The 25,041-nt window shown below is 39.5% G+C and overlaps 1 protein-coding gene across 1 annotated transcript; it reads left to right on the top strand.

Moving 5' to 3' along the window:
* Positions 1-17,865: 17,865 nt before the first annotated feature.
* LOC104116321 (UDP-glycosyltransferase 74G1-like) lies at positions 17,866-19,996 on the top strand. The gene is made up of 2 exons (XM_009627144.4): positions 17,866-18,600; positions 19,029-19,996. The coding sequence occupies exons 1-2, from the start codon at positions 17,965-17,967 to the stop codon at positions 19,761-19,763; spliced, it is 1,371 nt and encodes a 456-aa protein (XP_009625439.1). The 5' UTR covers positions 17,866-17,964; the 3' UTR covers positions 19,764-19,996.
* The last annotated feature ends 5,045 nt before the right edge of the window (positions 19,997-25,041 follow it).

Here is a 25,041-nt window from a genome sequence, read left to right on the forward strand (position 1 = left end):
CCGATGCTGGAGTTTTATTAACCCACCTTGATAGAGGCGGGGGTTGTACAACCTAATGAGGTGGTCGAGGGTGAAAGGCATCCCCTCGACTTTGTTCACGAAGAAGCGGATCAAAATAATGATCCGCCAAAAAGAAGGATGGATTTGGCCTAGGGTTACTCGGTATTGGCGGAAAAAATAGATGACAATAGGGTCGAGGGGGCCCAATGTGAAAGGGTAAGTATACACACTTAAAAACCCCTTCACATGAGTAGTGATATCTTCTTCAGGACTCGGGATTATCACTTCTTTGTCCTCCCAATTGCAATCTTTCCTTTACTGTTTAAGATGGCTCATGGTTATAGAGCACATATAGCTCGATACTGGCTCGCATTGACCGGGAACCAGCGAAGCTTTGTCGATCTTAAAATCGATGGTAAGGATACACTGTAACGACCCGGCTAGTCGTTTTGGATATTATTACCCCATTTACTGCTCAATTTATGTCTTGCAATTAATTTATGACTTATCGAGTTAGTTGGTTTGGGTCCGGAAGGAACTCAGAGTGAAATGAGACGCTTAGTCTCATAATTAAAAATTTTAAGTTAGAAAAGTGGACCGGATATGTATCTATGTGTAAACGACCTCGGATTTGAATTCTGATGGTTCTGTTAGCCCCGTTAGGTTATTTTGGACTTAGGAGTACGTCCAGAATGTGATTTGGAGGTCCGTGGTAGAATTAAGCTTGAATTGGTGAAATTGGAAATTTGGCGATTTTGGTCGGCAGTAGAAAATTTTGATATCGGGGTCAGAATGGAATTCTGGAAGTTGGAGTAGGTTCGTAGTGTCATTTTTTATGTGTGTTCAGAATTTGAGGTCATTCGGACGTGGTATGGTTGGTTTCGGCATTGGTTGCCGAATTTGGAGTTTTAGAATTTCTTAGGCTTGAATTTGAGGGTAATTTGATGATTTGATGTTGTTTTGAGTGATTCGAAGGTTCGACTAAGTTGGTATGTTGATATATGACTTGTTGGTATTTTTTGTTGAGGTCCCGAGGGACTCGGGATGATTTCGGATGGGTATCGGGGAGTTTGGAAGTTGGAAAAATGCAGCTGGAAGCTGCTGGTGTAAGGCTACTGGTGTGGCCGCACCTACGGATTTTGAGCCGCAGGTGCGACGATCGCAGGTGCGGATGTCATGTTGCAGATGCAAAAAATGGAGGCTGGCATTGAGCGCAGGTGCGGAAGAGAGGATCGTACCTGCGAGCCCGCAGGTGCGAACGATCAGCCGCAGGTGCGAAGCTTGGCGTCTAAGTGACTTTCGCATATGCGCACCTGGGACCGCAGATGCGAGTCCGCATGTGCGGAATCCCTAGGGCAGATCCTATATATCACACTTCGCGAATTTTGGTGCGTTCTTCACCATTTCTATTCGGTTTTTGGAGCTTTTGGGAGAGTTTTGAAGAGGGAATCAAGGGGGTTTCATTGAGGTAAGTTACTTGAGCCCTAATACTTGTATATATGGTGATTTTTCGTCGTTTAATCGTTGTAATTAGTGAAAATGAGGGGTTAGGATTTGGGATTTTGGAGAAGTAATTTAAGAATTTGAAGGACCAAACGATGTTGGATTTTGATGAATTTTATATGGTTAGATTCGGGAGAGGACAAGGTTTATTATTCTGCCATTTTTAACTAATTTCGAGACGTGGGCCCAGGGGTCGGGTTTTGGTCGGTTTCGGATTTTTAGCATATTTTGTAGTTTTTCTTGTGAAATTTATTCCATTAGCGTATATTGATGGTATTGTACTGATTGTGATTAGATTCGGAGCATTTGGAGACCGAGTCCAGAGACGAGGGAATCCCGGGGTAGGATTTTTACGCTGTTAAGGTAAGTAACAGTTTTAACTCTGGTTTTGAGGATATAAATCCAGAGATTTGACATCACGTGATTGTTTGGAAGTGATACCCACACTAGGTGACGAGCGTGTGGGTGTGCACCACGAGGGATTGAGACTTGGTCCATCCCGTGAGGCTGTGAGGCCTACTTGGCTATTATCTGTGGTTATATGTTTATTTGTTGTTGAACTTGTTTGCCTTCATGTTTGAGATCATGCTTAGGCTTTATTCATGCTCACATTATTTGTACTGAGTTATAAAAATTATTGTACATGTTACCTCAGTCTATATTATTTGCTAATATGCGATGGTACTTGATGTGGGTTGTGTTCCCTTATTTGTTGGTGATGATGAGGCTAGTGAGGTACATGATTGAGTGAGGCCTAGAGCCTGGTTGTGAAGATATTAATACCATAGCGTGTGAGTTGTCCGCGTAGCACGTGAGTTGACTGTGCGGGTCCAGGTATTGATACCATAGCGCGTGAGTTATCCGCGTAGCACGTGAGTTGACCGTGCGGATCCAGGTATTAATATGTCGGCATGTGAGTTGTCCGTGCTTAGCGCTTGGGCTTTGGGAGCCCCTCCGGAGTCTGTACACACCCCCAGTGAGCGCAGAGTGTTGAGTATTTTGAGTATTGAATGTTGAGTATGAGTGACACTGCTGTGAGGTTGTATTTATTTGTATTGTTGCTGCATTTATCTGTTAAACTTCTTTGTGGCATTTAAAGAGTTATGGAATTTATCTGTTTATTTCTGTTTATTTTTAAATTGTGAAAATAAATAACTGAACTGTTTTACTTAGCTCGTCACTATTGCTCAGTTCCTTAGTTATTTATGTTACTACTGAGTCGGTTGTACTCATGCTACACCATGCACTTTATGTGCAGATCCAAGTGAGTTAGAGCGCGGCGATCATTGAGTTCAGGCCGGCTATCGTTGGAGACTGCAAGGTAGCTGCTAGCGTCCGCAGGACCTTGTTACTTCGTTTATCATTTCTTCTTTTGGATTGTATTGACAGTTAGAAAATTTTATTTCTTAGTTCATAGATTTAGACGCTCATGACTTAGTGACACCCCGATGTTTGGGATAGTTTCCGTATTTCTAAAATTATATTTAGAGTTGATTTAGTTATGAGAAATTCAAATGTTGAAATATTTTATTAAATTCTAATAATCGATTTAGTAGTAATATTTTAGAAAATAGGCTTGCCTTGTAACACGATAGGCTCCATCACGACCACGGTTAGATTTTGGGTTGTGACACCCCCTCCCCTCGGGAACACACTCCTCAGGTCGTGGCTCCACCAGTGTTTTGTCGCCGGCGGGCCGCAAAGAAGAAGCTTTTTCTTTTTGAGGAACGGTTTTTGACGTTTTCGCCATTGAGATTTGAAGATAGAAGGAGATGACGAATGTTTGGTGTTTTAAAGAGAGATTTTGCAGTAAAAATCACAAATTTACAGATGAAGAACTCAGAAGACGCAAGAAAGAACTTAGATAATTTGGAAATTGAAGATGTAAAAGTAAAAAATGACAAAAAGATGAGTTATTTATAGGGTTGGCAATGACGGTTCAATGTCAGCAATGGCCGACCATCGTCTGACATGCATTTAATGCCATGGTTATTGAACCGACAGGACATCTACCACGTACGTCATGGTCGGGATCGATGCAAACGTCATTGTATATCGAGTCATACCGCTTGAAAATCATGTCGTTTCTCACCACATTTTTACCGAAAAATGAGGGGACTATCTGTATACGGTTAAAACCGATTTCGACCTTCGTATGATTAGTCAAGATTTGAACATAATGGATCGAAGGTCATCTTCATAATATCGGGTATGAGATCCGAAGCCAGGTTACCAAGCTCAAGTTTTGGGGACCAATTAAGTACCGAGCTCGATTCCAAATCGAACTATGATGTGAGACAGTGTTATCGAGCTTAAAAGCCAGAGACCGACCAATACCGAGCTAAAATCAATACCTGGCCACGAGCCAAAATCAATTCTGGGCCACGAGCCAAAATCAAGCTCGAGCCAATATCGAGCTCTAAACCTGGAAATCGACCAACACCAAGTCCGATCAAGATCGGGCCAAAAGACAAGAGTCATTACAACCGCACTAAGGGAGGGAATCTCGGCGGGAATTAGAAAAAAGCTAATCTGTCATGGGATCCCCACTATGTATTTTTAATTACATCTAAAGTAGGATCCCTCCGCTATAAGATAGATAGTTATTATTTCTGGAGAGGATCCAACATTAAGGCATACATACACTCTTATATTCAGATATTACTATTGACAGAGAAATACAGTAGAGATTATTCTCTTGCGAGCTTTATACATTGATTCATCTTGCTAGTTCATAAAATCGTTTTCTAATTCAATATTGGTTTGTATTTCATTCTTTACAAGTCAATATTCGATATATTTCTACTCATTTTTCTATTTATATCAAGCTGTACCACGTATTTTTAAAACTACGTATAAATTTAACTCTATCCGTTTTTCGGATAAATAACAAGAAATTACGAGTAAAAGCCAATTCTAAACTGATCGTTGTGTTCCCATGGTAAGAATTAGGACGAAAGGTAAGCTGGCATTCCCTTTCCTTTTGTCTATTTTCATTAGATTTTTTTTTACCGCTTAATTTATCTTATTATACGAAAGTGAGCATACGTGAGAAGATCCCACTCTTCGCATTTCTCTCCCCGAGATCAAAACATCCAAGACGCATAACACATGGCCATTATCTAACGAGCGACGACGACTGCGGTCTCACTTGAAAGAGTAAAATTGTTGTCAAATATCCTAACCTACCTATATAATAAAAAAGGAATCGATCAATCACTAGGTCTTCAACACGACATGATATTATAACTTGTTTTGCACTATTAATTTGTAGAAGTTAAAATCTTCTTCATTTGATTTTGCATATTCAAGGAGACTGAATTATTTTAACTTTTTTTTTATTTTTCTGTATTACTTAGGAAAAGCAGCTCATGTCACTTACCCAGGTGCTACTAAATGGACTCTCAACTAGTGTGCTTTGGGGTGTACAAATGAAACTGACAAACTGTATCAATCCGATAATCCGAGTCAAACCGAGAAAAAAAAACCTTGATTATGGTTTGGTGTTGGAAAAAAGAACCCAATCATATTTGGTTTGGTTTGATTTAACTAAAAAAAGTCAAACCGAAACCAAACCAACCCGACATTATATGTATAGAAGTTTTAAATATATTTAATACATAAAACAATTTATGGTAGTGTAGTTTATAAATATTTCTTAAGCTTTTTCATAGTTTTATCTTTTAATGTATTATTTCAAGCTTGAGCTTATAATTTTTGGATGCTCCGATAAGTTTTATAGTCCATAAATGTTAGTAACTCAAATAAATCCTAAACCAAAATCAAATCGATACTAATGCTAGTAAATTTATTTATAGCGTATAACCGTCCTCAAAAATAATAGTTGATAAATTTATTTTTTAAAATATTATTATATATATAACTACTACATATTTTAAAATATTTAGTTTTCGACTGTAGTTACTTTTGGCTGATCGGTCAGATGTTAAAGGCCCAATGAAAAGTCGGTATCGACAATAGGAAGAAGTCAAGACACTCTGTATATCCAAATTAGACACTTCAAACTCTATTAACAAACTATAAGAACAACATTTTCGCTATAGTATTTTCCCATCCATCAATTTAGATGTTGCAAAAGATGACTACTCACAAAACTCATTGCTTGATCTTGCCATATCCAGTCCGAGGTCATATCAAACTTTAGCGATATACTTAAAATGTTTGGAAAGATCTCTTTACTTGCGAACTTTAGCGAGGACATAGTTAAACAATATTACACGGGTTTGAAAAATTTGGTCCATACCGAATTACCAACTTGAAAAGAAAAATTTTGGTATAAGGCATTTTGATATTCGGTTTAAGTTTTGAAAAATATAATGTTTGCTACAATATTCAGTATTTAAAAAAATACCGAAATATTGATATCGAACCGAAATAAATATTAATTTACACAATATACATATTTTAGATTATATTATAACATAATAAAAGGCCTAAAATATTATTTCATTTACAACAGTGTCGTTCTCATGTCACCGCTTGTGTGCAATTCAGATAATTACTGCCAGTTCAACTGTAAATTTTATTTTTGATTGTAATCCAGATTCCTATATTTATTTCAGAACTGATAATAGTCTAGTTCAAAAGTTCACACACGATCATGTTGGTTTTTTCTCTTATCTCACTCTTTAGAATTGTTTACCCGAAAAATGGATAGAGTCGAATTTATACGTAGTTCCAAAGATATGTGGCGCAACTTAATACAAATTGTAAGGAAAAATAGAAAAATAAATATGGACCGCAAATAATGCGAAATAGATAAGGTTGTAAAGAAAATGAATCTTACGACTCAACAAGTAAAATCAATTTAAGAAGCCTGAAAGAACGATTCTTTATTATGGGAGAATATAGTATTTTTATTATAATGTAAGCCTCGAAAAACTTGCCTTTTTATAAATGATAACCATGCACTTTATAATAGAGGGACCTTGCTCAAAGCATAATAAAAAAAAATACTCAATAGGAGACCCATGATAAATCAACTTTTTCACGATTTCTGCCAAGATTCTCGCTAAAGGGATTGCAACGGCTTTTGTCTGTGAGTTCGATCTCGCCTCGAGCCCTCGATCTTGGTTTGAGCTTGATTCTGACTCGAGCTCTCGATCTTGGCTCGAGCTCGATTCTAACTTGAGCTCTCGATCTTGGCTCAAGCTCGATTCTGACTCGAGCTCTCGAAATGATTCGGGGTCAATGTTGGTTGGTTTCTGGATCATAAGCATGGTAGTTTTACTCTACATCATAGTTCGATTTGGATTCGAGCTCGATAACGATGACAAACTCGACATGGATCGGCCCCTCAGGTTCGAGGCTTGTTTGTTCCATCTCGGAGTCTCACTTCGATCGATCATCGTTCGAACTCGATCGGACGTGCGAAGGTCGAAATCTATTTCGACCGTATACAGATAGTCCCCTCGTTTTCTAGGAAGAATGTGGTGATAATTGATATGATTTTTTAACGGCTCGATCGGATTATAACCTGACGTCCCCATCGGGCTCGATCATGATGCATGTGATAACTGTCCCGTCGATTTAGTTTTTCAAGGCATTTAATGCATGTCAGACGGTGGTCGTCCACCGCTGATACTGAACCGCCATCGCTTAAGCCTATAAATAACCCTTCTGCTTACCATTTACCACTTTTACATCTTCAATCTTCCAAATTTCCCAAGTCCCATTTCATATTTTCTGATTTACCCGCAAATCTGTGATTTCAAAGCCCCTCTTCAATTCTACCAAATCTTTGTCACTTTCTTCTATTCCTCACCTTTGAATTCGAAAATGGCGCAAACATCACAAACCATTCCTCAGAAAGAGAAGGCTTCATCTTCACAGTATGCCGCCGATGAGACACCCATAGAACCGCGGCCTGAGGAGTGCGTTCCCAGGGCGTGTGTTCTTACTTCTGATTTTAAGGTCGATAAAGGCTCATCGGTCCCTGGCAGGTGTGAGCCGGTATCGAGGTACATGTGTTCGATAACCGAGAAACACCTCAAACAGCTAAAGAAGGATTGCAATTGGGATGAAAAAGAAATAATAATTCCTACTCCTGACGAAGATATTACTTCTTACGTGAAAAGGTTTTTGAATGTGTATACTTACCCTTTCACTTTAGGTCCCCTCAATTCCGTTATTATTAACTTTTGTCGTCAATACCAGATAACCCTAGGCCATGTCTATCCTTCTTTTTGGCGGATCGTTATCCTGATCCGATATTTTGTGAACAAAATCGAGGGGATGTCGTTCACCCTCGACCATCTTATTCGATTGTACCATCCTCGGCTTTTTTGACGAGGGTTAATAAAACTTCAGCGTCGGGCTACCAAGGCACTGTTCTCGAGCATTGACGAGGCCGAGGATCGGGGTTGGATGGGCAGGTTCGTTCGAGTGAGGACTTCAGACCTGATTCCGACTGAAAAGATGCCCTTTCCCGAGGAGTGGAATATGAAACGTAAGTGTGATCCTGCTGTTACTTCTACTTTGTTCTTTCATTTCTTCTCTCATTGACACTCCTCCTTTTGTGATGTAGCGGTTCCCTGGATGCCAGGAGCAGTTCCCGATCTCAAGAACTGTGTATGAGCTCTTGTTTCGACCTCCACATACGTCGAGCGCTCATGGCGTGATTTGTCAAAGGGCCGGTGGGAGGCCAAAAATCATGGTAAGCCCATTTCTCGTACTCTTTGATAATTCGAACGAGGTAGTTTCCAAACATTTAGATTTTCCATATGCAAGTTTGGGTAAAGACGCAGTTTTGAGGCCCTTGTCCAACGAGGAAGAAATCTTGGCCTCTGTCCCAAAGCCGGTGAAGGGAAATAAAAGGAAAATAGCCTCCGTTCCCGAAGATCCAAAACCGAAGAAGAGGACGGCTCGTAAGTCGAACAAGAATGCCTTTCCTTTGACCGTTGAATCAGTTCTGTGTCTAAGGGATGAAGATGAAGATGATGAAAAAGAAGAAAATGATGGGTCAGCGCTGGCGGCCCAAACGAAGAGAACCACCGATGCCCCATCGGCAGCTGGATCGATGATGCTTTATGAGGCTCCACCTCGAACTGAGGATATACCGGAGAAAGATTTGGGAGGAGTCCCCGAATTATCGGAGATCGAAGACGCATCTCATCGGAGCCAATGGATGGGGGATATGACTTAAGGGGCCCTCGAATCCCTTCTAACCGAAGAGAATGCTCCAGATGATTCATTTGGGGCAGCAACAATCGAAGATTCGCCTACCTTTCCCGCTTTTTCCGCAGGGGTGATTCGGGAAACCCAAGCTCTAGGGGCCCTCAATCTAGACAGGCCTCACGATGGAGAGGATCCCTTTCGTGACCTATTTACCGATATCGAGGACGTTGCCAGTACTGGTGATGAATCAAATCTTTTTCACGGGGTGTGACAGGCTTTGAATCAGGTAATCTTTAAAATTATTTTGTCGGTACTACCTTTATGTTTACTTTTCGTTAACTTCATTTTTTGTTTCTTTGTAGGCAGCGATAGTTCATCGAGAAGCATGTTCTCGATCCCAAAATGACTTGTGTCGACCTTCAACGGGTTACTGATGAGAAGAACTCCCTAAGACTTCTCTTAGGGAAGAGAGAAGAGGAAATAAAAGACCTCCGAGCTGAGTTGGCCAAGGCTTATCGAGATCAGACCGATTTGTCTGAGCAGGTAATGATACTTTTGAAAGCCTATGGGCTTGATACCGGAACGATGGCTCACTTTTCGGTCTCACAGCTGCAGCAAAAAATCGAGATGATCGGGAAGCTTCATGAGGAGGTTGACGTGATAAAAATGGAGTCTTTGCAGTGAAAAGAAGGTATGGACCGTTTTGCTACAGAGAAAGAAACCGCTCGAGCCCAGTTATCATCGGCCGAAACCCAACTTCAGATAATAAAGGAAAAAGGCATGGTTCAAGCAAGAAGAATAGAGGAGCTTGAGGCTCGGTTGGCCTCTGTACTTGCCAAGGCCGAATCTGATGACGAAAAGGCAAAGGCCGATGCACTCGTGGCCGTCTATCGGGCCGATGCTGAAGCTGTCCAGGTCCAAGTAAGAGAGGCAGCCGAGACCGTCGATACTCGAGCACTTTGGGTCGCCGAAATTGCTAAGTGCCGATCCCGAAAGGAAACCCTCGAGGAGATCCATGCTGGTGGTTTCGATCTAGCTGAAGAGATAAAAAAGGCCAAAGAGCTCGAAGCCGATGCTGAAGCTCTGGTTTCCGATGACGATGATGATGATGATGGGAGTAAGAGCGGATCCGAGAATGGGGGGAGGGGGAGGGGGGAGCCCGTTAAAGAAGAGACCGCTCCTGAGGATGACCATGAAGTTTAGTCCTTAGTGTTTTACGTTGTAATCAACCATGTAGATAATTTTGTATATTGATAATTCTGCCGACTTGCTTCTGTTTTGTGAAGACTTTATTCACGCCTTTATGAATTTTTCACAAGGATCTAAACAACTTAATCAAATTTGGACTTCGTAGCCTCTATAATCGATCGAGTGCATTTTCAAACTTGAAGTGATGTAGCCCTTAGGCTTATTAGTTGAGTTAATGATTCGAACTCGAAGAAATATAGCCCGTAGGCGTAGTGGTCGAGTGAGTGCTTGCTCGAACTCGAAATGAAAGTAGCATGTAGGCTTATTAGTCGAGTGAATGATTCGAACTCGAATTAATGTAGCCCGTAGGCGTAATGGTCGAGTGAGTGCTTGCTCGAACTCAAAATAAAAGTCGCCCATAGGCGTAATGGTCGAGTGAGTGCTTGCTCGAACTCAGAATAAAAGTAGCCCGTAGGCTTAGTAGTCGAGTGAATGATTCGAACTCAAATTAATGTAGCCCGTAGAAATAATGGTCGAGTGAGTGTTTGCTCGAACTCGAAATAAAAGTAGCCCGTAGGCTTAGTAATCGAGTGAATGATTCGAACTCGAAATTAATGTAGCCCGTAGGTATAATGGTCGAGTGAGTGCTTGCTCGAACTCGAAATAAAAGTGGCTCGTAGGCTTATTATTCGAGTGAATGATTCGAACTCGAAAGATGTTTATCTTAATTCTGTTTGCATAATAAATCTCCAAGCAGGGGAATTTTTCTTGGATATAAGATGTTGGCGAAGAGAACTTTCTTTGCAAGTCACTATACATGTGTTTATGTTTCGTGTCTGGGTTTTGGCCAACTATATGAGCATGGTTCGTTTTAACCATTTGGATCTTACATCTTTTCCTATTGAAAATCCGTTGTTGCGAAATAACTTTCTTGTGCCAGAGGTTGATATATTTGAGGGCTAATGCCCCCCAGGTCGATTGTAAAGAGGCCTCGGATACAGTTGTAAGCTCAACACGATCATTGGTTGCCTCATTAAAAACCTTGCCAAAAAACCCATTTGGGATAAAACCGGTCTAAGGGAAAAAGAATGCAACGCGTGCTTTCAGATCTTGAGGCTTCGTATTGAAGGATCCATCTTAGCTCCTGATCGGACTTCTGCAGGGGTCAGTTTTGAAATGTAAATGAATATGGGAGGGTCGTACCTTAGCAGTAGTATCGTTTTAGATGTGACACATTCCAATTGTTTGATAATTGTTTGCCGTTTATAATACCGAGCATGTAGGATCCTTTTTCGACGTTCTCAAGAACCTGATATGGTCCTTCCCAATTCGGTCCTAGTTTTCCTTCGTTCGGATTTTGGGTATTGAGGGTGACTTTCCTTAGCACTAAGTCCCCGGGCTTGAAATGGCGGAGCTTGGTTCTTAGATTATAATATCTTTTGATTCATTGCTTTTGGGCGGCCAATTGGACGAGAGCAGCTTCTCGTCTTTCGTCTGATAATTCGAGGCTAGCGTTCATAGCCTCGTTATTTGACTCTTCCATTGTGTATCAAAATCTGGCACCGGGTTTACCGACTTCGACTGGTATCAATACTTCGGACCCATATACTAAGGAGAACGGGGTTGCCCCCGTATTGGATTTTGACGTCGTTCGATATGCCCAAAGGACTTCGGGTAGGATTTCTCTCCACTTTCCTTTAGCGTCATTCAACCTCTTCTTTAGGTTCTGAATGATGGTTTTGTTCGTTGATTCGGCCTGTCCGTTCCCACTGGGATGATACGGTGTTGATAATATCCTTCTTATTTTGTGATCCTCGAAGAATTTCGTCACTTTGCTGCCCACAAATTGTTTCCCATTGTCACATACTATTTCGGCGGGTATCCCGAATCGACATACGATATGATCCCAGATGAAGTCTATAACTTCTCTCTCTTTTACTTTCTCGAACGCCTGTGCTTCAACCCATTTAGAGAAATAGTCAGTCATAAATAAAATGAATTTAGCTTTACCTGGGGTCGATGGCAAAGGGACGACGATATCCATTCCCCATTTCATAAACGGCCATGGGGACAGGACTGAGTGAAGTTGATCTCCGGGTCGATGGATCATTGGTGCAAACCTTTGACATTTGTCACATTTTCGAACAAATTCCTTTGCATCTTTGCCCATATCGCTCCAATAATACCCTGCCCTGATTATTTTTCGGACTAATGGGTCGGCACCGGAGTGATTCCCACAAGTGCCCTCGTGCACCTCACGTAAGATGTAATCGGTATCTACTGGACCCAAGCATACTGCCAATGGTCCATCGAATGTCCTTCGGTATAGCGTTCCATCTGAAGCCACCATGAATCGAGCAGCTTTAGTCCGTAGGGCCCTTGAATCTTTTGTTTTAGCTAGCTCGAGACCTGCAATCATGGACTCATACTCGGCCTCGTTGTTAGTCAACCTGATAGTTTTAATAGATTGCCTAATAGTGTTACCAGTGGGTGGCTTTTAAACTATGCCTAGCCCGGACCCCTTTACGTTCTAAACCTTGTCCGTAAAAAGGGTCCATACCCTCGATGACGTACCCGATTTCAGCAGGAGTTCTTTTTCGACTTCGGGTACGAGGGCTGGCGTGAAATCGGCCACGAAGTCTGCTAAAATTTGAGACTTGATGGCCGTACGAGGTTGATATTCGATATCGTACCCACTTAGTTCGACGACCCACTTGGCCAATCGGCCTGATAGTTCGGGCTTGTGCAAAGTATTACGAAGTGGGTACTTTGTTAATACGCATACGGGGTGACATTGAAAGTACGGTCGTAACTTTCTAGAGGTGCTTATCAGTGCAAGTGGCAATTTTTCTAGGTGGGGATATCTAGATTCTGCTTCTCCTAAGGTTCGACTTATATAATAAATGAGAAATTGCGTACCTTGCTCTTTCCAAACTAGGACACCGCTTACTACGATTTCTGATACTGCCAAGTATAAACAAAGTTTTTCATCTGTTTTTGGAGTGTGAAGTAGTGGTGGGCTCGACAGATATTGTTTTAGTTCCTTTAATGCATGTTGGCATTTCGGGGTCCAAGCGAAATCGTTCTTTTTGTTTAGTAGGTAGAAATATTTGTGATTTCGTTCCGATGATCTGGAAATAAATCGCCCTAAGGCCGCAATCCATCCTGTTAGCCTTTGTATAGCTTTTACGCTATCCACGATGGTGATGTCTTCGATGGCCTTGATTTTATCGAGGTTAATCTCGATTCCCCAATTTGACACCATGAAGCCGAGGAACTTTCCCGAACCAACACCGAAAGCACATTTTTCGGGGTTGAGCTTCATGTTATATTTCCTCAAAATCTCAAATGTTTCCTGCAAACGGGTCAGATGGTCCTCTGCGCGCAGGGACTTAACTAGCATGTCATCAATATAAACTTCCATTGATTTACCTATTTGTTCTTCGAATATTTTATTTACTAAGCGTTGGTAAGTAGCCCCTGCATTTTTTATCCCGAAGGGCATCACATTATAATAATATGTTTCATATTTGGTGACAAATGAAGTCTTTTCCTGGTCCTCCGGGTTCATCTGGATTTGATTATACCCGGAATAGGCATCGAGAAAAGTAAGGATCTCGTGACCGGTCGTGGCATCGATTATGCGATCGATGTTGGGCAGCGGAAAAGAATCTTTGGGGTATGCTTTGTTTAAATCCTTATAGTCCACATACATTCTAAGTTTGTTTCCTTTTTTAGGTACTACAACTATATTGGCTAACCATTCGGGATATTTCACCTCCCGAATGGACCCTATCTTGAGAATTTTGGTTACCTCATCTTTTATGAATGTGTGTTTTACCTCGGATTGGGGTCTTCTATTTTGCTTCACCGGTCTGAACTTAGGGTCCAAGCTTAGCCGATGCGTCGTTATGTCCGGTGGAATCCCTGTTATATCTAAATGGGACCAGGCAAAACAATCAATGTTATCGATAAGAAATTGAACAAATTTCTTCCTGAGTTCGGGGCTCAACCCCGTTCCTAGGTATACCTTTCGCTTGGGCCAGTGCTCGATTAGTGTGACTTGCTCTAGTTCCTCAATTGTTGATTTGGTGGCGTCAGAGTTATCAGGAATCATGAAGGATCGAGGGACCCTCCGATCATCATCTTCTTCGATCTTCTGGTTATCTGGTTAGGTCGAAGCCGATGTCCGTGATTGCTATTTGGTGTCTCGTTCTCCTTCTGAGCCCGATCCCTTTATTGGTGAATGCGAGGATATTGGTTTCGTTTCCTCGACGACGAACATTTCTTTTGCGGCTGGTTGTTCTCCGTACACTGTTTTGACACCTCTCGATGTTGGGAATTTGAAGACCTGGTGTAGGGTCAAAGGTACAACTCTCATGTTGTGGATCCATGGCCTTCCGAAAAGGGCGTTGTATCTCATGTCGCCTTCGATCACGTGAAACTTCATTTCCTGGATGGTTCCGGCCACGTTTATTGGTAGGATTATCTCGCCTTTGGTGGTTGCACATGCCATATTGAATTCGTTTAGAACCAGAGTTGCGGGTACGATCTGGTCCTGCAGGCCGAGCTGTTCTATGACCTTCAATCTGATGATGTTGGTTGAGCTACCTAGATCGATCAACACACGCTTAACTTTAGTTTTATTCATGAGTATGGATATTACCATTGCATCGTTATGAGGTTGAATGACTCCTTCTGCATCTTCATCATTGAAGGACAAAGTCCCTATGGGCGGGTAATCTTGAGTTCGAGATCGTTTATCTCTCACAATCGATGTTTTAGTGCGTTTAAGCACTGGTCCCTGAGGGGTATCGGCGCCGCCGATGATCATTTGAATGATGTGCTGCGGTTCTTCTTATTCGTTTTGATTGCCGAAATCCCTGTTTTTAAAATGGTTCTTCGCCCTATCGCTCAGAAATTCCCGAAAGTGCCCTTTGTTAAATAACCGGGCTACTTCCTCTCTTAGTTGCCTGCAATCTTCCGTTCTGTGGCCATGGGTGCCATGATATTCACATGTTTGATTGGGATTCCTCTGGGCAGGATCGTTCTGCATGGGTCGAGGCCATTTAGTGTCTTTGATGCGTCCGATAGCCGATACGATGGCGGATGCATCGAAGCGGAAGTTATATTCCGATAACCGAGGTGCTTCCTTAGATCCGGCAGGCCTATCGAAACTACTTCTGTTTATTATCCCCCGGGAGCCATGACCTCGATCACTTCTTTTGTTATTTTGCCTGAGGTAATGTCTCGATTCACTGACTCTGTGGCTTCCGTTGTACGGTTGGTATCGATCCCCAATCGGACCTCGTTCACGATTAGTAACCCTTCGAAGAGCGGGCTCAGACCCCAATTGATCATCTTCGACCTTAATTATCGATTGGTACCGATTGTGCACGTCGGCCCATGTGAAGGCTGGGTATTCTATTAGGTTATGCTTTAATCGCTGTGAAGCCGTCGAACTTCGCTCGTTCAAACCTTGAGTGAAAGACTGAACGGCCCAGTCGTCTGTGACTGGTAGCAAGTCCATTCGTTCTATTTGAAAATGAGATACGAATTCCCTCAGCATCTCGTTATCCTTTTGTCTTACCTTGAAGAGGTCCGACTTCCTTGTTGCGACTTTTTTGGTACCGGCGTGTGCTTTTACAAAAGAATCCGCTAACATGGCGAACGAGTCGATGGGGTTTGGCGATATGTTGTGATACCAAATCATTGCCCCCTTCGAGAGGGTCTCTCCGAATTTTTTTAACAACACAAATTCTATTTCATCGTCTTCTAAATCATTCCCTTTGATGGCACATGTGAAAGAAGTGATATGCTCGTTGGGATCGATCGTTCTGTTATATTTGGGAATTTCGGGCATACGAAATATTTTTGGGAATTGGTTTCGGGGCTGCGCTCGAGGAAAAGGGGTTTTGCATGAATTTTTTTGAATCCAACTTTTTTATCATTGGTGGAGCTCCCGGGATCTGATCGACCCTAGAGTTATAAGTTTCTACTTTTTTATCGTTGGCTTCGACTCGCTTTGTGAGTTCCTCGAGCAATTTAGCAATTTCGGGAGTAGTCCCCGATTCTTGCTCATTTGACTTCACTATGGCTGGTTCCGTTTTGTGGGTGATTTCTCGGGGTGGATTGGGCTCCGGCCTGCTTTGTAGCTGGGTTTGGCGCTGCAACTAAGCTATTGCTGCCTGTTGGGCTTGCAACATTTCGAAAATCATACGCAAGCTAACACCGTTTTCCTTGATGTTATGAGTATCTCGGGCCGCAGACGGAGTGCCACCATGGATGCTATTCTCGGGTTCAGTATGTAGGTTCGCCTCAATGGCTACATGCGAATTGATATCAATTGGCACTCCGATTCGAGCTCCAACGGTGTTCACAAGTAGTCTTTGAGTACTGGGTGTCAAGTTGTTGTTTTTGTCTTGAAGACCGGCCCCGTTATCGATCGGTGAAGCCATTTGATTGATGGTTATTCGTAGCTGATCCGAAATTCAAGATGTTTTCGAAAATAAGCGCAAAAATCAATGGTGTATTTTTTCAGATTCGTATCAAATAACCACTTTTATCTTTGGCCCCACGGTGGGCGCTAAACTGTTTACCCCAAAAATGGATAGAGTTGAATTTATACGTAGTTCCAAAGATATGTGGCGCAACTTAATACAAATTGTAAGGATAAATAGAAATAGATAAGGTTGTAAAGAAAATGAATCTTAGAACTCAACAAGTAGAATCAATTTAAGAAGCCTGAAAGAACGATTCTCTACTCTGGGAGAATATAGTATTTTTATAACAATGTAAGCCTGAAAAAACTTGCCTTTTTATAAATGATAACCATGCCCTTTATAGTAGAGGGACCTTACTCTAAGCATAATAAAAAAATACTTAGTGGAAAACCCATGATAAATCAGTTTTTTGACGATTTCTGCCAAGATTCTCGCTAATGGGATTGCAACGACTTTTGTCTATGAGTTCGATCTCGCCTCGAGCCCTCAATCTTGGTTTGAGCTTGATTCTGACTCGAGCTCTCAATCTTGGCTCGAGCTCGATTCTGACTCGAGCTCTCGAATTGGTTCGGGGTCAATGTTGGTTGGTTTCTGGATCATAAGCATGGTAGCATTACTCTGCATCATAGTTCGATTTGGATTCGAGCTCAATAACGATGACGAACTCGACATGGATCAGCCCCTCGGGTTCGAGGCTTGTTTGTTCCATCTTCGGAGTCTCACTTCAATCGATCATCGTTCGAACTCGATCGGACGTGCGAAGGCCGAAATCTATTTCGTTCGTATATAAGAATATTGCAAGTATCAAAAGGCACTTTCTTTGATTTACTTTTTTGTCCAAGAATTTTTTACCTCTTAAAGACAGAAAAAGCTACAATTCTGTATTCAACCCGAATAAACTGAAGTTACCGTACCAAATAAACTAAAACTAAAAGAAAAAAAAATCGAACCATACCGAATTCCATTAGGTATAATCTGGTATTACATTTTAAGAAATCGAATACTGAATTGAAATGTCTAAAATCAAATCGAACCAAATGACAAATAAATATTATATAGTTCAAAGGCAAATTTGATATTTTCCCCTTTTTAATATCTTTGACTAAAAAAGAAAAAAAATGTTGATTTCATTTTTTTTGTAAAGAAGTTAAATCTTAAAGAAAGTTATATCGATATTCATACTCACTTTTCTTTTTATTTTATAATTCGTAGTCATACAAAACTTTTAGGATTATTTAAAATGGACAGAAAACGTATCTTTCATCAAGTAAAATAAACGTAGATGCCTATATGACTAATCAATACGCCTTATGTTATTTACAATGGTCAAAGTTATTTGTTGACATTATTACCTAATCCTAATTAAATAGTACTCATATTCCAATTATGCCGTATAACACTACATCTTTCTTTTCTTTTAATGCTTATGTCACTGCACATGTTGGCAATTTAAAGTCGTTATTGATTGGGACAAAATAAGAAGCCCAGACACACACTTAGGCATGAATATGTCAAAAAAATTGAACACTTCAAACTCTTTTGACCAACTATAAGAACCTCATTTTCACTACAGGATTTTCCCATCCTCTCATTCTTAATTTGGCATTAATATCAACTGAGAAGTTGCAAAAAGATGTCACACAAAGCTCATTGCTTAATCTTGCCATATCCAATCCAAGGTCATATCAACCCTATGCTCCAATTCTCCAAACGTTTGCAATCCAAGAATGTCAAAATCACCATAGCAGCCACAAAATTCTTCTTGAAAACCATGCAAGAATTGTCAACTCCTGTGTCAATCGAGGCCATCTCCGATGGCTATGATGATGGAGGCATCGACCAAGCAGAAAGCTTCGCGGCCTATATTACAAGATTCAAAGAAGTTGGCTCTAACACTCTGTCTCAGCTTATTGAAACGTTAACGACTCGTGGTTATCCTGTGAATTGCATAGTTTATGATCCATTCCTTCCTTGGGCTGTAGAAGTGGCAAAGAAGTATGGATTAGCTAGTGCTGCTTTTTTCACACAATCTTGTGCAGTGGATAATATTTATTACCATGTACATAATGGGGTTCTAAAACTTCCTCCTACTGAAGTTGATGAAGAAATCTCAATTCCTGGATTAGTAACAATTGAGAGTTCAGATGTACCTAGTTTTGTTTCTACTCCTGAATCAGCAAGAGCACTTGAAATGTTGGTGAATCAATTCTCAAATCTTGAGAACATAGATTGGGTCCTAATCAACAGCTTCTATGAATTGGAGAAAGAGGTAAGAGAATATTCTTCTCTTTTTCTGTTAAGTCCATTTGGAACTTTGCCAATTGGCTGCATAGAAAAATACAACACTCTGATTCACTATACCAGTTTAACAGCCTTATTGCTCCAATTCTAAAAGAAATAAAGCGCAGTTTATGTTTAGAAACACAGATGGTAATATGGACCACAAGTAGTACTTGGTAAAAAGTACTACTACAATATTAACTTTTTCCAAAGCAGGTCTTGTCCACAGGATATTTATTCATCCACAGTTTTTACAAGCGTAACAGAGTATTCATTCTTGAGGTACTATGTAGTAGGAAAAAACATAGAAAAAGAACCACATAATACATATTGGAGTTAATATTTTAACCATCTAAGGTACACACAATATTTAAATTGTCACATGAAATCTCATCCTTCTAATTTGTTGACATGTAGGTAATTGATTGGATGTCCAAGCTTTATCCAATCAAGACAATTGGACCAACTATACCATCAATATACCTAGACAAGAGGCTACCAGATGACAAAGAATATGGCCTTAGTATCTTCAAGCCAATGACAAATGAATGCCTAAACTGGTTAAATCACCAACCAATCAGCTCAGTGGTATATGTATCATTTGGAAGTTTAACCAAACTAGAACCTGAGCAAATGGAAGAATTAGCATGGGGTTTGAAAAGTAGCAACAAGAACTTCTTGTGGGTTGTTAGATCCACTGAAGAATCCAAACTTCCCAACAACTTTTTAGAGGAATTAGCAAGTGAAAAAGGATTAGTCGTGTCATGGTGTCCACAATTACAAGTCTTGGAACATAAATCAATAGGGTGTTTTCTCACACACTGTGGGTGGAATTCAACTTTGGAAGCAATTAGTTTGGGCGTACCAATGGTTGCAATGCCACAATGGTCAGATCAGCCAACAAATGCAAAGCTTGTCGAAGATGTTTGGGGGATGGGAGTAAGAGCAAAACAAGATGATAAAGGAATAGTTAAAAGAGAAGTTATTGAAGAATGTATACGGATAGTGATGGAAGAAGAGAAAGGAAAAATTATTACGGAAAATGCAAAGAAATGGAAGGAATTGGCTAGAAAAGCTGTGGATGAAGGAGGAAGTTCAGATAGAAATATTGAAGAATTTGTCTCCAAGTTGGTGACTATTTCCTATAAGTAGGAAATTAAGAGCAACATATAGATGAATAAAGAAGAAGCTATTTCACATTTTGATTTTTTTTTTTCCAAGTTGAAGTAGCAAAGATTGACCTGAATCTTTTGTTTTCTTCTACTAAGCTAAAGCAGTTTGGCTGATAAAGCAACATGATATGTAATGTTGTTCTTTATGAGCTTAACTTTTATATATTGATAGTGTAAAATTTTTTAATGCTATCAGATAATGTTGAAGGTTTACATGCCATGACCCGTAATAAGTAAAATTAGTAATATGAATTATTATAAGCAACATTCTATAATAAGTTAATGTCAGAAGTTCCAATATGCTGTAGACGAATATAAGTTATATCTTTTGTTTATGAGTTACATAATATGGATTGATAAGGTGTGATGGTCAATGGGTTATTCCCAACTTATTTCTTAGATGATTGAATGCTTTAATTTATTTGTCATCTGACCTTTAGTGAACTTTTGGATGTAATTAACTAAAATTTAGTGAATTTTAATTTAATATTTATGAATTAATTAAGATTAGCAAGTAATTCTTGATCATCAGAAAAAGGCCACGATGTTACTGAGTATCATTATCATTCAATTGCTTGCTACTTCTTTCCACAATAGCCGGAAATACATATTAATTCTTTTTCTTTCCTTACTTTTCTGAGAAGTCATTTTCTCTAGACACACAAGATAAACAAAAATCATCAATGATGCAATAAAATTAATTTACTCCTAACACATAAATAATAAAACAGCTACTGCAGTTGATCCAACAACTACTAAAATTATTACAATAATTGCTGAAGTTGCTGCGATAAATTCAGCAGTTGTTGGATAATTAGTAGCAACAAGCTTTTTAGTTGTTAAATTTTTTGTAACAATTGCTGAAGTTATTGCAACAAATTCAGCCTGTGTTATTTGCAAAGAAATCTCTATTGTTCATTGCCTTGGAAGCAGGTAAGTCAGTTGCAATTGATAAAGCTACCCAAGAGAAATCTAGACCTAGCATGCGTAGCAAAGTGGGGGCAAGTCAGGTGCTCGACATTTGCTCTCACATACTTTAAGTCCTAATTCTGTTCTTTGGACTAAAAATGGACAAGAAAACACTTTGGAAACACCTATATTAGTAATTGCTAATCCAGATTTAGCTAAAACAATAAGTGTTTCTCCAAAGGTGACAAATCAGAAGCAGGCAGTGAATGTCCAAGTTTCTACCTCAAAGCACCTTGTTTGTTTGAATACCTTTGATTCTCTTTTGAAAATTGCTAGAAAAGATAGTAATGCAGCTGCTCCTAGAATGCATATTTTCAATCCGGAAGTAGCAAAAATTATAAAAAAATAAAATTCACACTCCCATGTTGATAAATACCAATCCAAAGGTCAAGCCACCTATGGTCACATTGAACATCTCGGTTCATGATGCTCCTTCATAATCTTTGAAGTCGTTTGGTGATTATCAAAGTGAATTTAGGCAGCTCTTACTATCTACCAGAAATGATCAAAATGTGAATAAAGGTATGCCTTCAATCTCTCAAGCTAACTCCACAAATGATATGATTATTTCAAAGGAGCAAAAAGGTGCTACAAGTGCTCCTATATGCGCTGATTTGGTTGATGAAGAAGAGCAAGTTACTTCTTCTCCTAGGAGCAAGTTGAATCCTCACGCACCTGCATTTGTGCCTTCATGTAAGGCAATGCAAATTTTAACTCAAGATAGGACACTCTCGGATGCTTTGAAGAGTTCGAATTTAAGTGCTACAAAAGTTAAATTGGCAAATAGAGACATCCTTCATACTCTTGTCTCTCATGATATGGACACATTGAATGCTCTTGATAACAATAAAAAGAGCTTAGCCATTACCTCCAAGCCTAGTGGAATAGTATCCAAGAGACATCAGCTAGGGGCTTTAGTGCAGGACCTAGTCCAACTGAAGCTTTTGGTGGTTATAAGGGCATTGACATATTTGATGAGGAGGATGAGGATTGCGTGTTGGATGAATGTTTTGCTAATGTGGCTAGGGATGAAGGTCTCTCACCTAGGCAACAAAGAAGAGGATACAACAAAATAAAAAGAAGACACATGAATGGCATCATAGTTGGGATGGTAAGGTGACTGAGGAAGTTGCTTTTCAGCAGCTTCCAACGAGAGTTGCAAAGCAAAAGGTAGCGGCTTCTACTACCTCAAAAAGGTCCAATAGGTCGAAGAAAAAAGGATAAAGTATCAAGACATCTTAGAGAGATTGGAGTAAAAAGACAAGGTGAAGATTCAGACTAGTATTGGGCTACATCTCCTTGAAGATTTCACAAACCCAAAGAAGAAGGGGTTTGATTCTACATTCTTCCTTGTTTTATTTTATCATTATCTTAACATCATCATATGTAATATCATCACAAAGTGCGTTATAAACTTTGTGATGATCGAATATTTGATTCTTTTTAGTTCTTACTATTTGTTACATATTTGCTAGTAACTGAGATTGTTCATGCCTCAGTAGGAATTGTAAGGTAAGATCTAGCATAGTAGCTATCGTTTATCCACTTTGCCTTAGGGAGTTACCCGAGTTAGCTTTGAGATCATTTTACATGGCGAGTGCAGAATGGTGCTTAATGATGATAGTCAAGCCAAGGCATTTGGATACTACACTACTGTCTTTTACCCTTCCCCTCCCCCTACTTGTACTTTTTCTTTTGTGTTTTTTTATTAATAAAATTAGCACTAGGTCCCGAGCCTAATAGTATATTGGCCCCAAAGAAAAAGCCACAATAACAACAGGACAATACTAATAACTTATTGGAAACCCACAACAACGATAACAAATACTTTGAAATCCATCTTCATCTTCCAATGCATTATTCGTAAGCCTAAACCCTAGTCTAATAGTTGTAAACAAGTGAAAATAGAACAAGTAGACGAAATTTATCTTAATAATATGAGATGACAGAGTTTTTGGAAGGATCAGCCAATTTTGAAGCAACGAAACAGAGGAAGAGAAAGATAAGAACGAAAAGAGAGAGTTGGAAGAGGTCCTTTTACAACAATTATTATAAAGTTTAGCAAGTTATAGAAATTATAATCTCGGCCAAATATGTTTTAATTAGTACTCCCTCTGTTTCAATTTATGTGAACACGTTTGATTGGATACGAAATTTAAAAAAAAATGAAGACTTTTAAAATTTGTAATCCTAAATAAATTAAAAAGGGACCCAGAGTATTTGTGTGGTTACAAAAGCTTCTCATTAAGGGTAAAATTGTAAGTTTAAGTTAAATTATTTTCAAATTTAGAAATAAATTATTTTTTTTGGAACAAATAAAAAAAAAAATAGGTTCATAACGGAGGGAGTAATTTTTAAGAGAACCCATCACGTTGACACGTCAAAGAGTCGCCAATTTTTCGTTTCAGATTTGAGAGGTACCAAGGCTTAACTATATTTTCATATCCAAATTCCAAATATAACTAGTACTAACTTTCAATTACCGTTTTTCTACTTAACAGTAAAATCCCTTTCTTTTTTTTTCAAATGTCAGCCAAATAGTGTCTAGATGCGTCGCTAGTTTTGTTATTTCCTTTACTATATATATATATATATATATATATATATATATCTTGAATATATATTGTTTCAGCATCTTTTGAGAATATTATACCTTGAATATTGGAAGAGTAAATTCCTTGTATGGTCGTGTGAAAATATTCTATCAAAGTTATTTTTATTTCTTTTAGGACAATAAACTATTGTCTTTTGACTTAGAAAATAACCACCATTTGACACATGCCATATCATATTAAAACTCTATTTTCTAATAATAAAGCTCATTTAACCCATGACCTTTATACTCGCCCTAATCAACCCAATAAGAAAATTAGTCTACTTTAAAAGTTCCTTAGCCTATTCGCGCGTATACCCAGATATATCATCGTGAAATCAGAGGAGAGAAAATATGATGATTCTAGAGTTCTAAAGCAGAGCCCAAATATGAGTTCTTGATCTGGCTTCTTTTTTCAATCTACTTTCATTACGTAGCTGCCTTTTCTTCTTTTACTAGGTTAGGAAGGTGTACGTCTTGATAGAGTTGATGGACCCTCTATATAGGTCAAAATCTGCTTAAATGAGATTTAGCATAGAATGGTATTATGAAAAGTGATGTGGTCAAGATTGACTAATAGACAGGGAAAAAAAAGGGACGGTCAATAACGGTCAAGGTCAAGTATTAAGGATGGTATTAACGGCTAATTTTTGTAATAGGATATTTAAGAGAATATTTCATTGAATATTCTCTGTATAAGTACTTTTAGGGTTGACTAGGATATGTCCCAGATAAATAGAAAAAAAGATAAGGGGAAAGGGCATGTATTTGGGGATAAGAGGACTTTTTGAGAAGAAGACTCTCTCTAGAAAAGATACAAACACTATCTTTCTAAGAAGATTCTACCATCCATTATTCTTGACTTTTCCATCAAATCCGAGAATAGTTCTAATATTCTAGGATTTGTCTATCACTCATCACTATCAGAAAGAAGAATCATCCACCTCATTCAATATTGGGTGAATCATTCTCCTTATTTACGTTAATGCCATTTATTGTTATTTATTGCTTGATATTCTTCCATCATTACTTCTCTTGAAATATTAAATGCACACTGCATTTAATCCCCCACCAACACTATCCTGCGTTATTTGTGTTAGCTAGTTATAAATTCAGGGATATTATTATCAACTAGGTTTAATCCCTCATTACATAAAATTAATTAGTTTAACCGAAGATTTGCATATTTTGGTCAAACAATTTGGCACCGTCTGTGGGGATTTCCTAGTTAAATTTTTAGTTTCTTCTAGATCTATAACTAGCACAGTTTACAAAAAAAAGAAGAAGAGCAAAACTCCTATTTCCTTGTACACAAGGATCTGACATGGCAGGTAATGGAGAAGAAAGAATGAAGGCAGTGGCCGATCTCACCACCAACCTCTTGAACACCATCAATGAGGTTTCTAAAATAGAAGGCGAGGATATAACGCCCAACGCCTCCCCCAGCCGAGGTGGGTCGTCCCTCCCTCATGGCAGTATCACAACATCTCGCGGTAAAGAAGCTTCCATGTCCACGACAGAAGAGGCGCCACCAACAGTGAAAAAACTACTTGAGGCTTGGCTAACAAACATGCTAACCAGCATCCTCGACAAGCCCGCCCAGGAAACAGCTAGAGAAAACGCAAGGACTAGCATTATACCGACAACGGCCGATCAACATGACCCTCTCCCTCCAGTATCACGTATCACTCACAAT

The sequence above is a fragment of the Nicotiana tomentosiformis genome, chromosome 12 (assembly GCF_000390325.3).
Source record: "Nicotiana tomentosiformis chromosome 12, ASM39032v3, whole genome shotgun sequence".
Taxonomy (NCBI): Eukaryota; Viridiplantae; Streptophyta; class Magnoliopsida; order Solanales; family Solanaceae; genus Nicotiana; species Nicotiana tomentosiformis.

What these genes read in the sequence shown, in the direction of transcription:
- LOC104116321 (XM_009627144.4), top strand. Translation starts at nt 17,965, where the DNA reads ATGTCACACAAAGCTCATTGCTTAATCTTGCCATATCCAATCCAAGGT. An exon ending in TCTATGAATTGGAGAAAGAG is followed by an intron (nt 18,601 to 19,028) that starts GTAAGAGAATAT and finishes GTTGACATGTAG; the next exon opens with GTAATTGATTGGATGTCCAA.